This window comes from Geotrypetes seraphini, chromosome 4 (assembly GCF_902459505.1).
Source record: "Geotrypetes seraphini chromosome 4, aGeoSer1.1, whole genome shotgun sequence".
Taxonomy (NCBI): Eukaryota; Metazoa; Chordata; class Amphibia; order Gymnophiona; family Dermophiidae; genus Geotrypetes; species Geotrypetes seraphini.
The window spans coordinates 23113216-23133261 of NC_047087.1; the positions used below are offsets into that span (position 1 = coordinate 23113216).

The 20046-nt window shown below is 44.7% G+C and overlaps 1 protein-coding gene across 2 annotated transcripts; it reads left to right on the forward strand.

Annotated features, from left to right (window-relative positions):
- Window positions 1-19463, forward strand: GCSH (glycine cleavage system protein H). 2 transcript variants are annotated; one of them, XR_004539088.1, is made up of 5 exons: window positions 1-222; window positions 3131-3210; window positions 12065-12128; window positions 14174-14385; window positions 18704-18832. XR_004539088.1 is itself a non-coding variant. In XM_033940439.1 (5 exons), exons 1-5 carry the CDS (start codon window positions 57-59, stop codon window positions 18799-18801), a joined length of 540 nt encoding a protein of 179 aa, XP_033796330.1. In that variant the 5' UTR covers window positions 8-56; the 3' UTR covers window positions 18802-19463. The 2 variants fall into 2 exon arrangements, 1 of the variants encoding a protein (XP_033796330.1); XM_033940439.1 differs by having other exon boundaries at window positions 8-222; window positions 14174-14305; window positions 18704-19463.
- The last annotated feature ends 583 nt before the right edge of the window (window positions 19464-20046 follow it).

A 20046-nucleotide genomic window follows, 5' to 3' on the forward strand; every position in this document is an offset into this window, starting at 1 on the left:
TGCGCCTGCGCGGAGCTGCGGCTCGCGCTCCCGGGCCTCTAGCGCCAAGCCGTTGGATGCTACTTAGGGGAAAGATGGCGGCGGCGGCGCGAGCGCTAGGCGGAGGCGTGAGGAGCAGCTTGAGCAGGTGGTGCGTTGCTCCCGCGCCGCTCCCCGTGTACCGGCTGTCGTGGCGGACATGCAGCGCCCGCACCCTCCGCACAGGCTCTCCGCTCCTCTCCGGTGAGTCTTCGTCGAGCGGGGAGCAGCAGCGTCAGGGTCCGACTATCTTGGTGGGGATAGGGGGGGGATTGTGGAGTTGTCTCGTTTCTTTCCCGGGGTCCGCGGTGATTCCCCTGAGTTGCAATCCCCGCATCGTGCAATTGGCGCGACCAAATCAATAAACTTGCAAGAAAGCAAGGCTATTGCGTTTGGCTGCCCTTGCCAGTAAGAAGTTTTGAACTTACCCCTGCTATCAGACGTGTGCTCCAAAACTATGATGCCTTGTCCGTCCTCCCCCCCCCCCCAAAATAAAAAATAAATAAATAAATAATGTTTAGACATTGTTGCTTGACTTCAGGTCCTATTGAAGTGAGGCACCTGTATTTTGAGCGTGGTCATTGAGGGTAAGTTAAAAAAAAAAGGGGGGGGGGATTCATCATGTAGCCTTCAGAAAGTTGATAAGGAGGAAAAAAAAAAGCATTCTTTAAGAAAATGCCTCCTTTGGCCATGTGAACTCTCAGAGAGGGTGTAAACGGTATTGGGATGCTGCACATGTGGCTGCATGAATGGTGCTGTGATACTACAATATATTCTACCTGTTTGACAAAAGCTTTAACGTTTTAACATACGTGTGAAACTGCAAGTGCCAGGGATGAAGAACACTTTAGACCAGGGGTGTCAAAGTCCCTCCTCGAGGACCGCAATCCAGTCGGGTTTTCAGGATTTCCACAATGAATATGCATGAGATCTATTAGCATACAATGAAAGCAGTGCATGCAAATAGATCTCATGCATATTCATTGGAGAAATCCTGAAAACCCAACTGGATTGCGGCCCTCGAGGAGGGACTTTGACACCCCTGCTTTAGACGTGTGTTGTTGTTGTTTTTTAACAGGTCTCTTGACATTTAGAGCCCTTTTTCTATTCAGGATGTAGTGAGATTAAATTGTATAATGATAGTACATTGCTGTTGTATATTTGTGGTAGAATGGGGTTGCCACTGATGCATCCTCGCTCAATAATAATAATGTCTTGCCATGTTTAAAAAAAAAAAGATCATATTCCACCTGACATTTGGCTAGTGAAGGCAGGTTGCAATAATAATGTGCTTACACTTATGGTTTCCTAAGGCAAATCTAAAACAGAATTTTAGCATTTCAATGTAATAAGTAAAATTGTACATTAAAATGTATGCACATTTAAAGAAATATGGTGCATGCTCTAATATGGTAATATGAAGACGTTTGCTGTACATTAGACCAGTGATTCCCAACCCTGTCCTGGAGGAACACCAGGCCAATCGGGTTTTCAGGCTAGCCCTAATGAATATGCATGAGAGAGATTTGCATATGATGGAAGTGATAGGCATGCAAATTTGCTTCATGCATATTCATTAGGGCTAGCCTGAAAACCCAATTGGCCTGGTGTTCCTCCAGGACAGGGTTGGGAACCACTGCATTAGACTACCTCCAGGTCCCCTTTACTCCCAGTGCCCCTTCCATAAAATCCCTGGTGGTAAAGTTTAGTGTTTCCCAAGTCAGTCGTGGAGTACTCCCTTGCCAGGGCCAAATGCACTAAACAGGATTGGTGGTAAGACCACGTGGGTTCGATCCGATTTTTGGCCAATTCTAAAAGAGCTATTGATGCACTAAAAATTTTGCATTCAAATAATTCACAGGGAGGTTCATCTTAATCCCCATCTCTCCCCTCCGATTGATCGCTGTGAGAGCGACTCACACACGTGCAGAGCCAACAGGGGAAGCCCCAAAGCAGCCTCCCGCCACTCAGCTGTTCCGAGCAGGAAACCTTTTTTAAAAAATCTTTTTTTAAATGGGCACAGATGCTGTGTGTGTGTTAAAAGAAAAAAAGCCCCCTTGGCCAATGACGGCCCTCCCCAATGAACTGGCACTGGGGACCGACCTCCTCGCACCAGCGAAAATCGATAGGAGGGATGCCCACTCCCTCCTGCTTTGCCGACCCCCCTCCCCCCAGTGTGAGAAAAATTGGTAAGAGGAATGCCCACTCCCTCCTGCTAATGGAGGCCCCCTTCCCATGCTATGTACAGCCCCCTGAACCATCCCTTACCCCCCAAACAAAAGGCAGGAGGAATGTCCACTTTCTCCTACCTTATTTTTTGAGAAAGTGGGAAGTTTAGGGGAGGGAGTGGGCATCACTCCTGCCGTTTTCGCTGCCACAGGTGTGTGTGTGTGGGGATCAGTTTCCAGTGCCAGTTTGTTGGGTAGGGAGCTCTTTTTCTCTTTTTTTTTTGTTAATGGTGTAGATATTTTGCGTGTGTATTGTTAAGATGCACAGCATCTGTACCCATTTAAAAACAATAGGCTGAACTATGGTTAAACAGGTAAGCAGCTGGTCTTGACCAGTCACTTTTTTTGGATTGCTAAACCCCGGGGGGGGGGGGGGGGCATAGCCAAGCAATGTTAGTGTATCAATTGCTTGGCTAGTTTACATGGGGTTGTAGCTAATTTGCATGGCTGGATCAGAAAATGGGCGATTGAGGGAAAAAACACGCAAAGAGCCATTTTTTGCACCGGGTCAGCAAATGCGGTCATCGCTAAAGCGATGGTTTAGCGACGATCGCTGGCTTTAGTGCACCTGGGCCCCAATCAGGTTTTCAGGATATCCACATTGAGAATGCATTAGATTGATTTGTATACACTTCCTCCATTGTATGCAAATATTTCGTGCATATTCATTGTGGATATCTTGAAAACCAGACTGGCAAGGGAGAATTCCAGGACCGATGGAAAACACTGGTCTTGTGAACCTGATCCCACACCCCAAATCAACAAAGTGAAATTCTTGTTTGCAAGATCTTCAGGTCTTTAGAAAAAAAAACAACAATCACTATTGCAAAACTATATTTATTTTTTAATCTTTGTTTTTAAAATAAAATACATTTGTTTTTTAGCTCGTAAATTTACAGATAAACATGAATGGATATCTGTTGAAAATGGTATTGGGACAGTAGGAATTAGCAATTATGCACAGGTGAGTGTGATTTATTGGTCTTTCTCTCCTGTTTTTGTGTAAATAATTTCACTACTTCTGCCCCTGATCTTTGGATTTATTTTACCATGGTTTTATCAGGTCTTTACACTTTGAACTTGGACCTGTCTCTGAAATTACTCTTCATGCTTCAGTACCCCCTTTCATAATCTTTTTTTTTTTTTTTTTTTTAATGTTATCAGGATCTGTTGACCTACAGTTATTGACAACTATCTACCCACCCTGAAAATACATAGTCTGGTCTTTGCAATGATAGTCCTTAGATCAGAAGCCATGCACTAGGGCAGGGGTGTCAAAGTCCCTCTTCGAGGGCCGCAATTCAGTCGGGTTTTCAGGATTTCCCCAATGAATATGCATGAGATCTATTAGCATACAATGAAAGCAGTGCATGCAAATATATCTCATGCTTATTCATTGGGGAAATCTTGAAACCCCGACTGGATTACGGCCCTCGAGGAGGGACTTTGACACCCCTGCACTAGGGGCTAGATTCACTAAGCAAACCAATCAGTTTGCGACTCAATTTTCTTCCAACCCAATTCACTAACCTGTGTACTGATCCAATCCTGTTCCGTGCATGCAAATGAGGGGAATCAGCATGCAAAACAGGAAGGACGCAATTCACAAAATTTCTTCTGGCACACCGACTGGCAGGCTGATCAAAAAACTAGCAACTGGTGAGGACCAATCGCTTGTGCTAAAACCATGCTCTCTGCTTTGATTCTCCTGCTTTGGCTGCCCTGCTCATCCCCAACTCACCTGCCCTTCCCCGCAGTGCGAGCCCGTGGTTTTAACCCGTGGGTTAAAACCATGGGCTCACGAACTAGAAAAAAACAGTAAAGTTAAAAGAAAAAACTGACGAGCATGAAGGACCAGTTCATGCGCAGACCATTGAGCAGAGTTTTGGTTCTACCCTGCCCATAGGTGCACTGACTTGATGATAATTTCAGATAAAATATTTCAGATAAAATATTGTTTTACTAAAATTTAACAGACAGTCCTGTTTCAAGGCATTCATTTGTACAATGGAGGAACATTACAAGTCAAAGGGTGTAAATGCAACTTTCCTGACATAATGCCCTCAAAATTCTGTTCTGCTAGGTTCACTTAAATATACCTAATACATGATGACATTTTACTGCCTGCATCTAATTGGTCATGAATACCATATAAGGCGCTAGTATACATATTGGGGGAGTGTCCATCCGCCTCACACAAGAATTCCTAAAAGTTACATTTTAATACTATTTTATCTAATAAAGAAAAGGTACAGAAGAAACCAGAAAAAAGTATTACAATATACTTACAGAGGAAAAATTATCCATTCACAGCTTTAAATCATTTCTCTTTAAAAGTCAAACTACTGCTCCCATGTTACTTCTACTGCTCCCATGTTACTGAGTCATTTAAGAGCATGCACTGAAAATCCTGTGTCTTGGTGAAAGAAAAGGGGAGTGGCTAATCCACTCCCACAAACCCTACATTTTCCTATATGCATTCTCCAGTACAATTTTTAGAGGTAATTATATTTCAATCTGAACCCTTGAATATGAAAGTTCCGACGTTATTAGTTCACTAAAATTTAATTCATCATATATGCATTTTGTATATTCGATTAGAATTTCTAACTTTACCCTGCAAAAAAGGAGAGGGAACCCCCTCCCCTGGAATGTAATCTCCGTAGTAAGAAGAAAAGTCTATCTCTGTAGCAACCAGGTCAAAAGCCAACCCTTATCTCTCCTGCAGGTTTCTGGAGACCAGACTGAACACACATTGAAACAATGGGACTTCATAAAACTAAGCTACAGCCTGTGTGTATCTTCTCTGGTCTTCAACAGAGCTTATATATTAATTCTAGTGACATGAGAGAACGCCTACTCCTGTTTCCAGTGACCTCAGCACAAAACACATATTTAGGTCCATATATTATCCCCTGTTTGTCTTATCTGGTTTGTGTTCTGACTTCTCCAATTGTAATTTTATCTAGCCATTTAAACCCTCCTCCTTTGCCCTTGGATAGGTCCTTATCTTATAAACAAACCCTGACTAGTAAATCCAGAGCAATGGAAGGAGAATATAATGGCTATTTTATTTTTCATGCTTGCCCATTCCACCACAAAGCTGTCCATTTTTAATAGGCTGCCCCGCCCAGGTTCAAAAGAGCCTCATCACCATCTACAGTCAAGTAAGATGGTTTGCGCATGCTCAAGGATCGCTCTCCAGCGATCCGTGCGGTTGGTGAGGAGCGTGCCAACGATAACCCATTTGCATGCAGGCCTTTAGTGAATTTGTTGGCCTGCAAGCAATCGGACACGGATCTATGGTTGGTGAATCTAGCCCTAGGTCTCCCTCTAGAACCTTGCATTCATGGTCCCTGAATTTGGCAACTAAGTGTTACTCTTGAGCATAGGGGGAATGGGACTATTATTGCCCCTGTAGCATCCACACCTAATCCAGAGAGCAGTTTGACTGGCACTGGAAGGTTCTTGCTTTGTTGTTCATCTTTTTTTTTTCTTTGATGGGGAGATTAAATCACAAGATTAATGTTCCTTTTTGCAGTAAAGCAATATGTTTGCCAAAGTTCACTGAAATGCAAAGAAATAAAGGTTAACAAATAAAAATGTAAGGATATACTTGATATTCCAGTTAAGATATGTTTATTAAAGAGTCATGGGATAGGTGGCAAAGTTCAGGGGTGGATTAGGAACTGGTTATCGGATAGAAAACAGAGGGTAGGGTTAAATGGTCATTTTTCTCATTGGAGGAGAGTAAACAGTGGAGTGCCGCAGGGGTCTGTACTGGGACCGGTGCTATTTAACTTATTTATAAATGATCTGGAAATTGGAACGACGAGTGAGGTGATTAAATTTGCAAATGACACTAAACTGTTCAAAGTTGTTGAAACGCATACGGATTGTGAAAAATTGCAGGCAAACCTTAGGAAATTGAAAGACTGGGCGTCCAAGTGGCAGATGAAATTTAATGTGGACAAATGCAAAGTGATGCACATTGGGAAGAATAACCTGAATCACAGTTACCGGATGCTAAGGTCCACCTTGGGAGTTAGCACCCAAAAAAAGGATCTGGGTATCATTGTAGACAGTATGATAAAACCTTCCGCCCAATGTGTGGCGGCGATCAAAAAAGCAAACAGGATGCTAGGAATTATTAAAAAAGGATGGCTAACAAGACTAAGAGGGTTATAATACCCCTGTATCGCTCCATGGTGCGACCTCTTATGGAGTATTGCATTCAATTCTGGTCTCCGTATCTCAAGAAAGATATAGTGGCACTAGAAAAGGTTCAAAGAAGAGCAACCAAGATGGTAAAGGGGATGGAACTCCTCTCGTATGAGGAAAGACTAAAACGGTTAGGGCTCTTCAGCTTGGAAAAGAGACGGCTGAGGGGAGATATGATGGAAGTCTACAAAATCTTGAGTGGAGTAGAGCGGGTACAAGTAATTTCAAAAATTGACTACTGCAATGCTCTCCTACTTAATATCACCCAGAAAGAAAAAAGGAGACTGCAGGTAATACAAAATACGGCCATTAAACTAATATATAACGCTAAAAAGTACGACCACGTTTCTCCTCTTTTAAAAGACGCACACTGGCTACCAATCAGCCATAGGATTACCTTTAAAATTTTATTACTTATCTTCAAAACACTAGCATTCAATGAACCACTTTTTATCTCTCGATTTCTAATCCCTTACAATTCTCAACGTTCTCTTCGATCATCCGGCCAAAACATGCTTTCAGTACCCTCTTTGAAAATCATAGGTACACGTAGATCAGACATGTTCACAGTCATGGGATCACAATGGTGGAACGCCCTCCCTCAATACATTCGATCTGAAAAAATGATTGTAACCTTTAAAAAACTTTTAAAATCTTATTTATTTATAGATGCTTTTAATAACTAAAACTTTTACAAGCTTCTAAGATGCTTTGAACTGTGCTTTGGATTTTAGCCCCTTACCTTTTGGTCTTTACCTTTTTTCTACCAAATTTAAGATTGTAAACTTTAATCCTTCTCTACCCCCTCATGTCTGTATTTTATGTAACTGTATTGTTAATTGATAGTTTCGCTGTATTACTTTTTATATGGATTTTGTACATCGCCTAGCAATTTTAATAGGCGATTCATCAAATGAATAAATAAACTTGAAACTTGATCAATTTTTCACTCCGTCAAAAATTACAAAGACTAGGGGACACGCAATGAAGTTACAGGGAAATACTTTTAAAACCAATAGGAGGAAGTATTTTTCCACTCGGAGAATAGTTAAGCTCTGGAACGCGTTGCCAGAAGTTGTGGTAAGAGCGGAGAGCGTAGCTGGTTTTAAGAAAAGTTTAGGCAATTTTCTGGAGGAAAAGTCCTTAGTCATGATGGAAGCCACTGCTTGCCCTGGATTGGTAGCTTGGAATGTTGCTACTGTTTTGGGTTCCAGAATCTTTCTACTCTTTGACATTCCGGAATCTTGCTACTCTTTGGGATTCTGGACTGTTGCTACTCTTTGGGGTTTTGCCAGGTACTAGTGACCTGGATTGACCACTGTGAGGACGGACTTCTGGGCTTGATGTTCTTATATTTGTTTTATGATGAAGCCAGACTGAGGTTTCATTTTTTGAGAACCCACTGGTAGCTACTGGAAAGCAAACTGATGCCATCAATAACATGGCATGCAGAAGGCCACGAAGCAGCCTGTTTAGAGTGCTGCTGACCCGACACTGCTCTGCCGGAAGGTATTTATGGTCGCGGTTGGTGGGGTTTGGTTGGGAGGAAAGGATGGAGGTTCAACAGCGGTTCAGCTGCGTGGCAGGGTCGGCAGCGGGTGCTCAAGGGTTCTGCTGCACAAGGGATAGGAGGGAAGGATGAATAGAAGCTGGGCAAAGGGTTCTACTGCACAGGGGGATGGGAAGGATGGAGGGATAGAAAGATGCTGCAGAGGGAAGGCACAAGAGGATGGGTGAGAGGGGAAGAAAGATGTTGTATGTGTGGAGGAGAGAAAGGAAAGAGGAAGAATTAGGGTGAAGGAAAGGAAGGGAGAGATGATAATGTACATGAAAAAAAATAAGCCCTACCTGAAAATAAGACCTAGTGTATTTTTTGGGCCCCAATTTAAAATAAGACAGTGTCTTATTTTGGGGGAAACACAGTAATCTATCTATATACAGTGGTGCCTCACACAACGAACTTAATTCGTTCCAGGAGCAAGTTTGTTATGCGAAAAGTTCGTTATGTGAAACGCGTTTTCCCATAACAATACAGGTTAAAAAAAATAATTCGTTCTGTAGCATAAAATATGCTAAGATGACATAAAAAAAGATAAATTTTTGGTTATTATTTTTATTTAGATACATCTAAAACATAATTGTTTTTTAAAACAACACACATTTTTTAAATTTAAAGACAGACTAAGTAGAGTCTAATTTTACAGTGAGAGAGGGCAGAGTCTCAGCGGCAAAAACTGGGACTTAACTGTTCATTTTTTTTTTTTTTCTACCGTGTTTCCCCGATGATAAGGCAGGGCCATCAAATAAGACAGCCCCCCCTTTTTAGAAAAAAATGTAAAATAAGGCACCCCCCCCGCAAATAAGCCACCCACCGATACCTGCGCTTACCCGAATCGGGTGGTACGGTGGGTGACTCCGTGTGGTCCCTGGCACCCCCGACACGATCGGGGCAAGAGGGAGCTCAAGCCCTCTTGCCCCCCCGACTCCCCGACACGATCGGGGCAAGAGGGAGCTCAAGCCCTCTTGCCCCCCCGACTCCCCGACACGATCGGGGCAAAAGGGAGCTCAAGCCCTCTTGCCCCCCCGACTCCCCGACACGATCGGGGCAAAAGGGAGCCCAAGCCCTCTTGCCCCGCCGATTCCCCAACTCCCCGACAATATCGGGCCAGGAGGGAGCCCAAGTCCTCCTGGCCACGGCGACCCCCTAACCCCACCCTGCACTACATTACGGGCAGGAGGGATCCCAGGCCCTCCTGCCCTCGACGCAAACCCCCCCCCCCCCCCAACGACCGCCCCCCCCCAAGAACCTCCGACCGCCCCTCCAGCCGACCCGCGACCCCCCTGGCCGACCCCCACGACCCCCCCAACCCCCTTCCCCGTACCTTTCTGTAGTTGGCCAGACAGACGGGAGCCAAACCCGCCTGTCCGGCAGGCAGCCAACGACGGAATGAGGCCAGATTGGCCCATCCGTCTCAAAGCTCCGCCTACTGGTGGGGCCTAAGGCACCTGGGCCAATCAGAATAGGCCCGGGAGCCTTAGGTCCCTCCTGGGGGCAGGGCCTGAGGCACATGGTCGGGTTGGGCCCATGTGCCTCAGGCCCTGCCCCCAGGAGGGACCTAAGGCTCCCGGGCCTATTCTGATTGGCCCAGGCGCCTTAGGCCCCACCAGTAGGCGGAGCTTTGGGACGGATGGGCCAATCCGGCCTCATTCCGTCGTTGGCTGCCTGCCGGACAGGCGGGTTTGGCTCCCGTCTGTCCGGCCAACTACAGAAAGGTACGGGGAAGGGGGTTGGGGGTGTCGTGGGGGTCGGCCAGGGGGGTCGCGGGTCGGCTGGGGGGGCGGTCGGAGGTTCTTGGGGGGGCGGTCGTTGGGGGGAGGGAGGTTTGCGTCGAGGGCAGGAGGGCCTGGGATCCCTCCTGCCCGTAATGTAGTGCAGGGTGGGGTTAGGGGGTCGCCGTGGCCAGGAGGACTTGGGCTCCCTCCTGGCCCGATATTGTCGGGGAGTTGGGGAATCGGCGGGGCAAGAGGGCTTGGGCTCCTTTTTGCCCCGATCGTGTCGGGGAGTCGGGGGGGCAAGAGGGAGCCAGGCGGAGAGAGGGCAGTTAAGCGCAGTGCCTGCGCGGAAGGATGCAGCTCGGGCGACTTCGTTGTGTGAAACGAAGTTCGTTGTAGGGAGCAAGACATAAAGTTCGTTGTGTGAAGCGTTCGCTGTGCGAGGCGTTCGTTATGCGAGGCACCACTGTATATAAAATCAGAGGTATGTATGTGTGTATGTATGTGTGTATGTATGTGTTTATGTGCCGCGATCACATAAAAACGGCTTGACCGATTTGAACAAAACTTGGTATGCAGATCCCTCACTACCTGGGGTGATATGTTCTGGGGGTCTCGCGGCCCACCTGCACACGTGGGCGGAGCTACAAACAAAATCAGATTTCACCCATTCATGTCAATGGAAAAAATGTAAAAAGCTGCCATTCTCACAGTAATTCAAAAACGGCTTGACCTATTTGAACGAAACTTGGTATGCAGATCCCTCACTACCTGGGGTGATATGTTCTGGGGGTCTCGCGGCCCACCTGCACACATGGGCAGAGCTACAAACAGAAAATCAAATTTCACCCATTCATGTCAATGGAAAAAATGTAAACAGCTGCCATTCTCACAGTAAATCAAAAACGGCTTGACCGCTTTGAACGAAACTTGGTATGCAGATCCCTCACTACCTGGGGTGATATGTTCTGCGGGTCTCGCGGCCCACCTGCACACATGGGCGGAGCTACAAACAGAAAATCAAATTTCACCCATTCATGTCAATGGAAAAAATGTAAACAGCTGCCATTCTCACAGTAAATCAAAAACGGCTTGACCGCTTTGAACGAAACTTGGTATGCAGATCCCTCACTACCTGGGGTGATATGTTCTGGGGGTCTCGTGGCCCACCTGCACACATGGGCGGAGCTACAAACAGAAAATCAGATTTCACCCATTCATGTCAATGGAAAAAATGTAAAAAGCTGCCATTCTCACTGTAATTCAAAAACGGCTTGACCGATTTGAACGAAACTTGGTATGCAGATCCCTCACTACCTGGGGTGATATGTTCTGGGGGTCTCGCGGCCCACCTGCACACGTGGCCGGAGCTACAAACAGAAAATCAGATTTCACCCATTCATGTCAATGGAAAAAATGTAAAAAGCTGCCATTCTCACTGTAATTCAAAAACGGCTTGACCGATTTGAACGAAACTTGGTATGCAGATCCCTCACTACCTGGGGTGATATGTTCTGGGGGTCTCGCGGCCCACAACTCTATGTTGCTTGCTCAAGGGTGGGTTCACCCAAGAATTTATATGTTCTTGCTCCAGGAGGTGAAACTAAAATTGTTGTTTATAATCACGTTTTGCGTTAGTTGTATTGTATTCATTTTGTCAAATATTTCACATTATAATTTGAATATTGTACTTTTTATTAAGCTGTAAAAAAATAATTTCATTCACCACTATAAAGTATCTTTATTTGAATCCATTTACAGTGTTATTGCTATAATTAAATACCCGTGCAACGCCGGGGCATCAGCTAGTACCTAATAATACAGTCTTGGCAAATAAAATTATATCTTAGAGTAACATTGCAACCTGGCCTGATTTGAAAGAAACTATTTATTCAGATTAAGCAATCCACTTTCTGCCAGGGCAGTTGTTGAACACCTTTTTCGCTGTGCTGGTTTAGTAATGACTTGCAAGCACACGTGCATAAGTGACGGTCATTTTCAAAATTTAGTTTTACTGAAAGCAAAGTGGATTGAAATGTAGAGCAATAAAATTGTTTATGGTTATTGGGATAAAAACCATGATAGTTGCATTCGTTGTAGTTAACGATACTTTTACTTTTTACTCAAAGTATTATATTAGGCAATAACTTTTATACTTTAAATAAATTTTTTAATGTGCTCTTTACTTTTACTTAAGTACGTTGGCCAAGTACTTTGAACAGCGCTGGTAATAGGAAACCATTCTATTTGTATACAGAAGTAATATTAACATTTTAAAGGCATTTGTTCTGTATTGGCTGTTGACACCGCTGCGTTACCCCTAGGAAGCACTAGGAGATGTGGTATACTGTGGTCTTCCAGACGTCGGTGCACAGCTGAATAAAACAGGTGAGTATTTTTGTGGTTTTAATGTGCTTTATTTAAACTGTTATCACAACTGACCCTCTTTAGCCTGTCAGGTCCATCTCTTATAATAACTTTTTGTATTTATAAACAGGGTTTTTAATTTCAGGTTTAAATTGATAAAATGCACCTAACTGTAGATGTTTGTTTCCTTATACAGTCAAACCTCGGTTTACGAGTGCCGCGGTTTGCGAGTTTTTGCAAGACGAGCAAAACATTCGCAAAATCTGCGCCTCGGAAACCAAGCTCGACTCGATTTATGATCGCCCCCGCGATCCGCCATCCCCCCTTGCTTGTGTCGCCCCCCCCATCACGATCTGGCATCCCCTACTCGCCCACCCACACACATTCTCTTACCCCTATCTGGCACCAGCACCAACGCACAGGACATGCCGGTGCCCGAAGATCTTCCCTCTTCCTTGTGCTGGGCCTTGAGCATCTGCGCATGCTCATGGTCTTCTAGTTCTCGCTCTCTCCAAGATTCTCGGAGGCAAGATGATGGGGCAAGATGCCAATGGCTGGCCTGGACCTTCTCGCCAACGTCAGAATTGACATTGGGAGTAAGGCTTCTGGGCCGGCGGCGTGCAATCACTGCACCCACCTGACCTTTCCCTTCCTTTACTTTCAGCAGCAGGTGAGGGGTGAGCAGTGGCGGCGGCCTAAATAAGGTAAAGGGGGGATTGGGGTATTCGCTCCAAAGGACGCACCCTTTTTGCCACCCACTCTTTTGGGTGGAAAAAGTGCATCTTATGGAGCGAAAAATACGGTACACCCTGACAGTGTTTAAACCTGTATACCTTTCTTGGACCAAACTAGTTCTTTTCTAAGAACAAATTTGCAAAGATGGTGGTTACAACAGAGTATCTGCAGCATAAATTTTCCTAGTCATACCTGACTGAATGTCTGAAATCTTGTGCTGGTGTTGGCAATCGTTCATGCCATGTTACTTAAACCAGGTTTTTGGTGTTTTTTTTTTAACTTTATTTCATTTTTAATGCCAACAAAAAGTTCAATACAATTTACTTACAAATAATAATAATCAAATAAGCACTTATAAACAATCGGAATCTATACAAAAAAATAAAATTCTCTCCCCCATCCAACATTACCATCAGGAATAATACCAAAACAAAAGATATACCTCCCCTCCCGCTCCCCCCCTCCCCAGGATGTGTGAGTGCAGAACAGCGGAAGATAAAGGGCAACTAACAAATCTTCAATGAACCCCAAACCAATTTAAGCCAGTTTTGACGAGCATTCCTCAATCCCCAATGCTTATGTTATGGGGATGCGTTTTGTTTTTTATTTTATTTTTTTCTGAAGAGAGTATGTGAATTTTTTGTGTATTTCAATATGTTTTTATTATGTATGTAATGTTATTGTAGATTTGCGGGTTATGAATATTTTAAATAAATACAGTGTTCCCCCCCCCCCCACAAATTCGCGAATCTTGGACTCATTCATTCGTGGTCTGCTCCGACTGCCTCTTCCTGCAGTAAAGTCAGGCTACACCAATCAGGAGCTGCGTGTCAAAGCAGCTCCTGATTGGTATAGCCTGACACTACTACAGGAAGAGGCAGTCGGAGCAGACCGCGAGTGATTTTCTTCACCTGCTGGCACTCCAGCTGCTTTCTCCTGCCTCCCCTGCCTTTTGACGGGCGAAAAACCGGGTTCGTGGTTTTCTGAAATTTGCGGAGGTTCCTGGAACAGAACCCACGCGAATTTCAGGGGAATACTGTACATAAAAATTCAGCTGAAGAAAGTCTTCTTTTGACATTTACCCCCCCCCCCTCTCTTTTTACTAAGCCGCAGTAGAGGTTTCTACCACGGCCCAGAGCAGCAAATGCTCCAACGCTCATAGAATTCCTATGAGCATCAGAGCATTTAGCGCCTAGGCCATGATAGTAACCTCTACGTAAAAGAAGGTCTTAGTTTTTATTGGGTTACATTTTAAAATAGTAGTAATAATAATAATAAAAAGTTTAAACTGAGGTTTTTTTTTTCTTTTCTTTTGCTCTTCCCCACCCCAGATGAATTTGGAGCTTTGGAAAGTGTGAAGGCAGCTAGTGAGCTTTACTCCCCATTAACGGGGAAAGTAACAGAAATTAATACAGCTCTCGCAGATAATCCAGGACTCGTCAACAAGTCATGCTATCAGGATGGTAAGAGGATGTCATAGATTGCCTTCACTTTCTCGGAATATGCATGCAGCTATATAAGTGCCTCTTCAGTGTTTCTTCAGGTAACCTTGAAGCTGCCTGCAGCTGCCCTTTGAGACTCCCCTTGTTTATATGTAACTTTTTACCCAGATTAAAACGCATGCCTTGTTTTCAATTGAGGTTCCAAGTTCATGCAAAGATCCAAACTTGTGGCAGGCTGTGCACCACATTTCAGTGATCCATCTAGTAAATTCTCAAATGACCTTCAGGAGACATTTTAAACACTCAGTCAAAAGTAGTGCTTATTTGAGATAAATCTGTTTTCTATCTGCAGAACCATCCTTCATATTTTCTTTCCTGCCTCATCAGCGAAGCCATTACCACCCTCCACCACCAATTGTGACCGCCAACTCTTTATTTATACCAGTGTTCTTTGTTGTAAAGTCTAAGGGTCATTGCTGTCCTAAATATTTCTCCATCATTTCCTGGGCAAACAGCATATGATTCCTTACGGATGGGTTAAGCACCTCAACTTGCAAGTTGCTTGCAGAAGTCATCAATCATTTCTTTTCTCCGCCTACTTGTCTCTCTGAGCAGCGTCCTCTTCCCTCAGTCTTACGTTCTGCAAGTGAGTTGAGAAGATAATCTTTTCATCTTCTCTGCACTAGATTTTTTATTTTCAGAACTTCATACAGTATTTTTTTGAGGCTTCCCTGTGCTAAGAGGTTCCTAGTAGTTCTGGGACAGCTCTGCCGGGGAAAAGGGCCAGATGTTGAGGTCTGTAGCCAGGAGGGGCCACACTTTTAAAAAGAGCACCTCCCTGGCCAGCCTGCATTAGCACGTGGAAGCCAATTTCAGTTTTCGGCTTGGCAATGACTCCTCACACCTTTACCAAAGTAATGGTGGTGGCAGCAGCAAATTTACGCAGATCAGGCACCCAAGTTCATCCGTACTTGGATGATTGACTGGTGAGAGCACCATCCAAGATGGAATGTCACTGGACAGTGTCTCAGGCAGTTCAGCTCCTGCAGGATCTGTGGTGGAGTATAAATTTCAGAAGGAACCACCTTGAACCCACTCAGTGTCTGGAGTATTTGGAGATTCTATTCAACATAGAAGAGAACCGAGTATTTCTTCCAGAACCATGCAAACTGAAGCTCAGACACCAGATCATGGCGAATTTTGGAGCTACTGATGCCTAAGGCTTGGCATTATGTGCAGGTGTTAGGCTCCATAGTAGCGACCATAAAATGATGGGCAAGAGCCCATCTGTGTCCCCTGCAGAGCGCACTGGTTAGTGTGTTCGCCTCGGAGGGACTCTCTCCAGTTGCAGTTAGCCTGGACAGTGGTGACTCCAGCTGGAGTCGTTACCCAGAGGCTCCCTCTCCGCATAGAGTCTTGGGTGATCCTGACAACAGATGCCAGTCTTTATGGCTGGGGGGGGGGTCATTGAGAGGGTCATCCAGTATGAGGGCATTGGTTGCCTTAACAGAGGGCATTATCTATCAACAGATTAGAATTGAAAGCCATTTGATTGGCTCTATGGTTCTTCCAGGTGCAGCTGAAAGGCAAAATAGTCAGGATCTTCTCTGACAATGCCACAGCTGTGGTGTACAAACAAGAGGGAACCAAGAGTGCTCCACTGCAGGTGGAGGCCCTATTGCTGTTTCACTAGGCAGAAGCCCATCTGCAGGCCCTCACAGCAGCTCATGTAGTGGGAGTGGACAATGCCCAGACCAGTTATCTCAGTCGCAGGACCCTGGGTCTGGGGCATGGTCCTTGTCCCAGAGAGTATTCAGCTGAAATGCTGGGGACAGCCAACATTCGATCTCATGGCCTCAGCATACTACAAGAAAGCTCCCCGTTCTTTCAGTCAAAGACCAGAGCTGAGAAATGTCGGGATAGAAGCTCTAGTACAACCTTGGCAGGTGTTCCCCCCCATGGCTGATGATAGGTCAGGTACTTCGCAGTATAGCAACCTATTAAGGATTGGTAATCCTGATGGCCCCAGATTGGCCATATTGTCCTTGGTATGCAGATCTGGTCCAGTTGCAGTGAGATACTGTCTCAAACTACCGCTGAACCAGGATCTTCTGTCCTAGGGGCCTTTAGCCTTAGAGAATCTGGAATGCTTTGGGCTTATGGCATGGCTGTTGAGTGTGCAGCCTTAGCACGAATGGGACATTTGAATATGGTTATCACAACATTTCTATACAAAGAAGCCAGTGACTGTAGTGGCCTGTACGAAAGTGTGAAAACGTTTTAGTAAGAAGAAGCAGTTAGATCCCTTACAGACTTCCATTTCCGAAGTCCTGTCCTTTCTGCAGGAAGGTCTAGAGAAGGGCCTGGTGGTAGGATCTCTCAAGGTTCAAATACCCAGGCTTTCATATTACAGAGCTCGAGTGGATAGAAGATCTTTGGCCTCTCTTCGAGATGCGTCCAGGTTCTTGAAGGGAGCTCTTAGGCTCTGCCCTCCAGTACAGCACCTGGTCCCTACGTGGAATCTCAGCAGTGTGTTACGAGTCCTCTCTGAAGCGCTATATAAGGATGCACATCTATCATGAATCTAACCGTGAAGACAGTTTTCTTAGTCGCAATCACTTCAACGAGGAGCGTGTCGGAACTGCTAGCGTTATCTTGCAGAGAGCCTTTCCTCAGATTCACGGAAGCAGGGATGTCTTTATGCACCGTGCCTTCTTATCGAAGGTAGTTTTGGCGTTTCATGTCAACCAGGAAGTGCAGCTTCCTGCTTTTCAGCCCATGGATGAGAAGAAACAGGAAAAAGTATTGAAGCTGCTGGATGTCAGGACAGTTCTTCATTTAGAAGTTGCAAATAAATTCTGCCTGTCGGATCTGTTTGTCTTCACCAGTGCTAGCTGTCGGGGCAGACCAGCCTCTAAAGGTTTATTTCCCATGACTATTTCCTCAGCGTAGATTGATTATGGAAAGCATCTGCCATTTGCCCTAAAAGTTCACTCTATCAGAAGTGTGGCGTCATCCTAGGCAGTGCCGCCCAATGAAATTTGTAAGGCAATCACATGGTCTACCCTCCATACCTTTACAAAATTTTGCAGAGTGGATGTGGTGGCACAAACAGATGGGGTCTTTGAGTCCTCTCTGCTAGTCGCAGGCTTATCTTTCCTGTCCTAGACTCAAAGGACTGCTCTGGTATGTCTCATCCGTAAGGAATCGCATGCCATTTGCACAAGAAGGAAGGATTAGGTTCTAACCTCGATAATCCTCTTTCCTATAGACCAGCATATGATTCCTTACACCCCGCCTCTCAGATGTCTGTTATGCCTGCAGAGGCTTGATAATCTTGGAAGAGTATCCATCGGCTTGGCTTGTGGCAGCCAAGGAAGAGAAGCAGAGCCTCTGAAGCTGCAGCATATTAGTATTAAAATAGATATCAGCACATTTTGCCTTGTAAAAAAGTATGCAAGTGTTTGTGCCAGTTGCACACAGGTAGGTGTTTGTTTTTTGGTTCACCATCATGCTTTGTTGCCCTCTTGGGTGGTGGGTTATTAACTCTTAGTTACTAGTGCAGAACAGATTGAACTTACCTGGATTGGGGAGTTCCTGAAACCCCCCCCCCCCCACTCCCTGATTTAATTTCCTCTCCTAGGGGTTATCGCTAACACTAACACTTGCATACTTTTTTTACAAGGCAAAATGTGCTGATAATCTATTTTAATACTAATATGCTGCAACTTCGCTTGCTTTGGTATGAAATGAGGAAAGGGGTCGCTGCCCAGAAAGACAAGGGGACGTAGAAAAGAAAATGAATGTCTTCTGCAAGCAACTCGCAATTTGAGATGCTTAACTCATCCTTAAGGAATCTTATGCTGTTCTACAGGAAAGAGGATTATCGAGGTAAGAACCTAATCCTTTTGTCTGCAGCACCAAGTTTCAAGCTTGAGCATCAATTTTTTTCTGTCACATCCTTGAATTTATATGCATAGTTGGTGCATAGAGCAATATGCAAGATCATTTACCTGCTCTCAAAGTCTCTGTTCTGCCAAAGAGACTACCATTTGGATTTAAACACAAAGGTGTCATAGCAACAGTAGTTGATGCTTGCTGCATAATTCTAATTGTAGGGTTCTGGCCCTTGTGTTTTTGGAGTAAAATTAATTTGTATCATCCTTTACAAACTCTTTAGTTAGGTACACAATAGCAGATGGATGTGCTAGCTTTTATCAAGCATGCTGTGCTTAGCCTCCTTTATTTTAGCATGAGTTATGGGTACTGCTATTGACTGAAGCATCTCCAGGGCCTTGCCTGGCTTTCGTGATCAAGTCTCTTTGCCAGGCCATCTACATGTACTCTGACCTGAAGCCCTTGGTTAAAATGCATATACAGTTCCTAAAATTATCAACTTCCTGCATTTTTCTCTTGCAGGCTGGCTGATAAAAATGACGGTGGATATCCCTGCTGAATTTGATGAGCTGATGAGCGAAGATGCGTATGAAAATTACATAAAATCCTTGGACGACTGACCCAGAACCTTGACAATGAAATTGCCCAAGATACTTAGTCTCCCATAGCATGTCACATATTAATGGTGTACAGAAGGTTTGATATCTTTGAAGACCTCAAAATTTTCATATCATAGAGCCAAGTTATGGGCAGCAAGGTATTGTGTTTTTTTAATAGTAAATTTGTTCCTGGATTGTGTGTACAAAGGACCAGCACCTTGAACTGCTTGTGACCAATTGTGGATAAGAATGCTTAGAACCTGCACCTTTTACACACCTGGGCTAGCTGTTTCTTTTCTTTATATTAATTTTCCTAATATAAATGTTTAAAATGTTTAGTGTATTCCCTGGGTGTAATAGGAAAGGAAGAACTTTTTAAAAAGAAAAGATAATCTGACACTGTGATATGCAATAGCCTTAACTGCAATGCCATAGCTGTGAAATACTTTATTTTTTTTTTCCTTTTGATATCATATTTAAATTACTAATTGCACAGGGATCAATTGTGCGGGTGCTGTCATACTGGATCCCGTTTTGTAACCTTCAGAATATTGGAAGAGTTTTTATCATTTACTGCCTTAGTGTATGTTGGCTTGAGCTATTTCAGCCAACAGATGCAGCCAGTGTCTTGGACCAGAGGAGAATATAGTGTTTAATAAAAACTTGTCTTCCTAACTCCTTCAGCTGTTTGCAGCATTTTATCCGCTTATGCTGTGATTCTTCGGAAACAGCAGATCAGAAGTGGCCACATAACTGAAGCGAAATGTAAAGCAAGGCTGTACCTTCTAGACCAGTGTATCGCAAACGGTGTGCCGCAGCAAGATTACGGGTTGTGCTGCAAGATGCTGGCAAGGAGGAGAGGTGCCAGCTGACTGCTTACAGACATGCCTCTCATGGCGAGAGGCACATCCTGTAGTCAGCCGGCACCCCTCACCAGTATAGTAAGTGTAGGCTCTGTCTGGAGGGCCTCTGCACACGTGGATGTAGACATGATGACGTCACACTAGTGCAGGGGTCTCAAAGCCCCTCCTCGAGGGCTGCAATCCAGTCGGGTTTTCAGGATTTCCCCAATGACTATGCATGCGATCCATGTGCATGTACTGCTTTCAATGCATATTCATTGGGGAAATCCTGAAAACCCGACTGGATTGCGGCCCTCAAGGAGGGACTTTGAGATCCCTGGACTAGACGCAGGGGATGGGCAACTCCGGTCCTCGAGGGCCGGAATCCAGTCGGGTTTTCAGGATTTCTCCAATGAATATGCAT

What these genes read in the sequence shown, in the direction of transcription:
- GCSH (XM_033940439.1), top strand. Translation starts at nt 57, where the DNA reads ATGCTACTTAGGGGAAAGATGGCGGCGGCGGCGCGAGCGCTAGGCGGA. An exon ending in AGGCTCTCCGCTCCTCTCCG is followed by an intron (nt 223 to 3,130) that starts GTGAGTCTTCGT and finishes TTTGTTTTTTAG; the next exon opens with CTCGTAAATTTACAGATAAA. An exon ending in GAATTAGCAATTATGCACAG is followed by an intron (nt 3,211 to 12,064) that starts GTGAGTGTGATT and finishes CGTTACCCCTAG; the next exon opens with GAAGCACTAGGAGATGTGGT.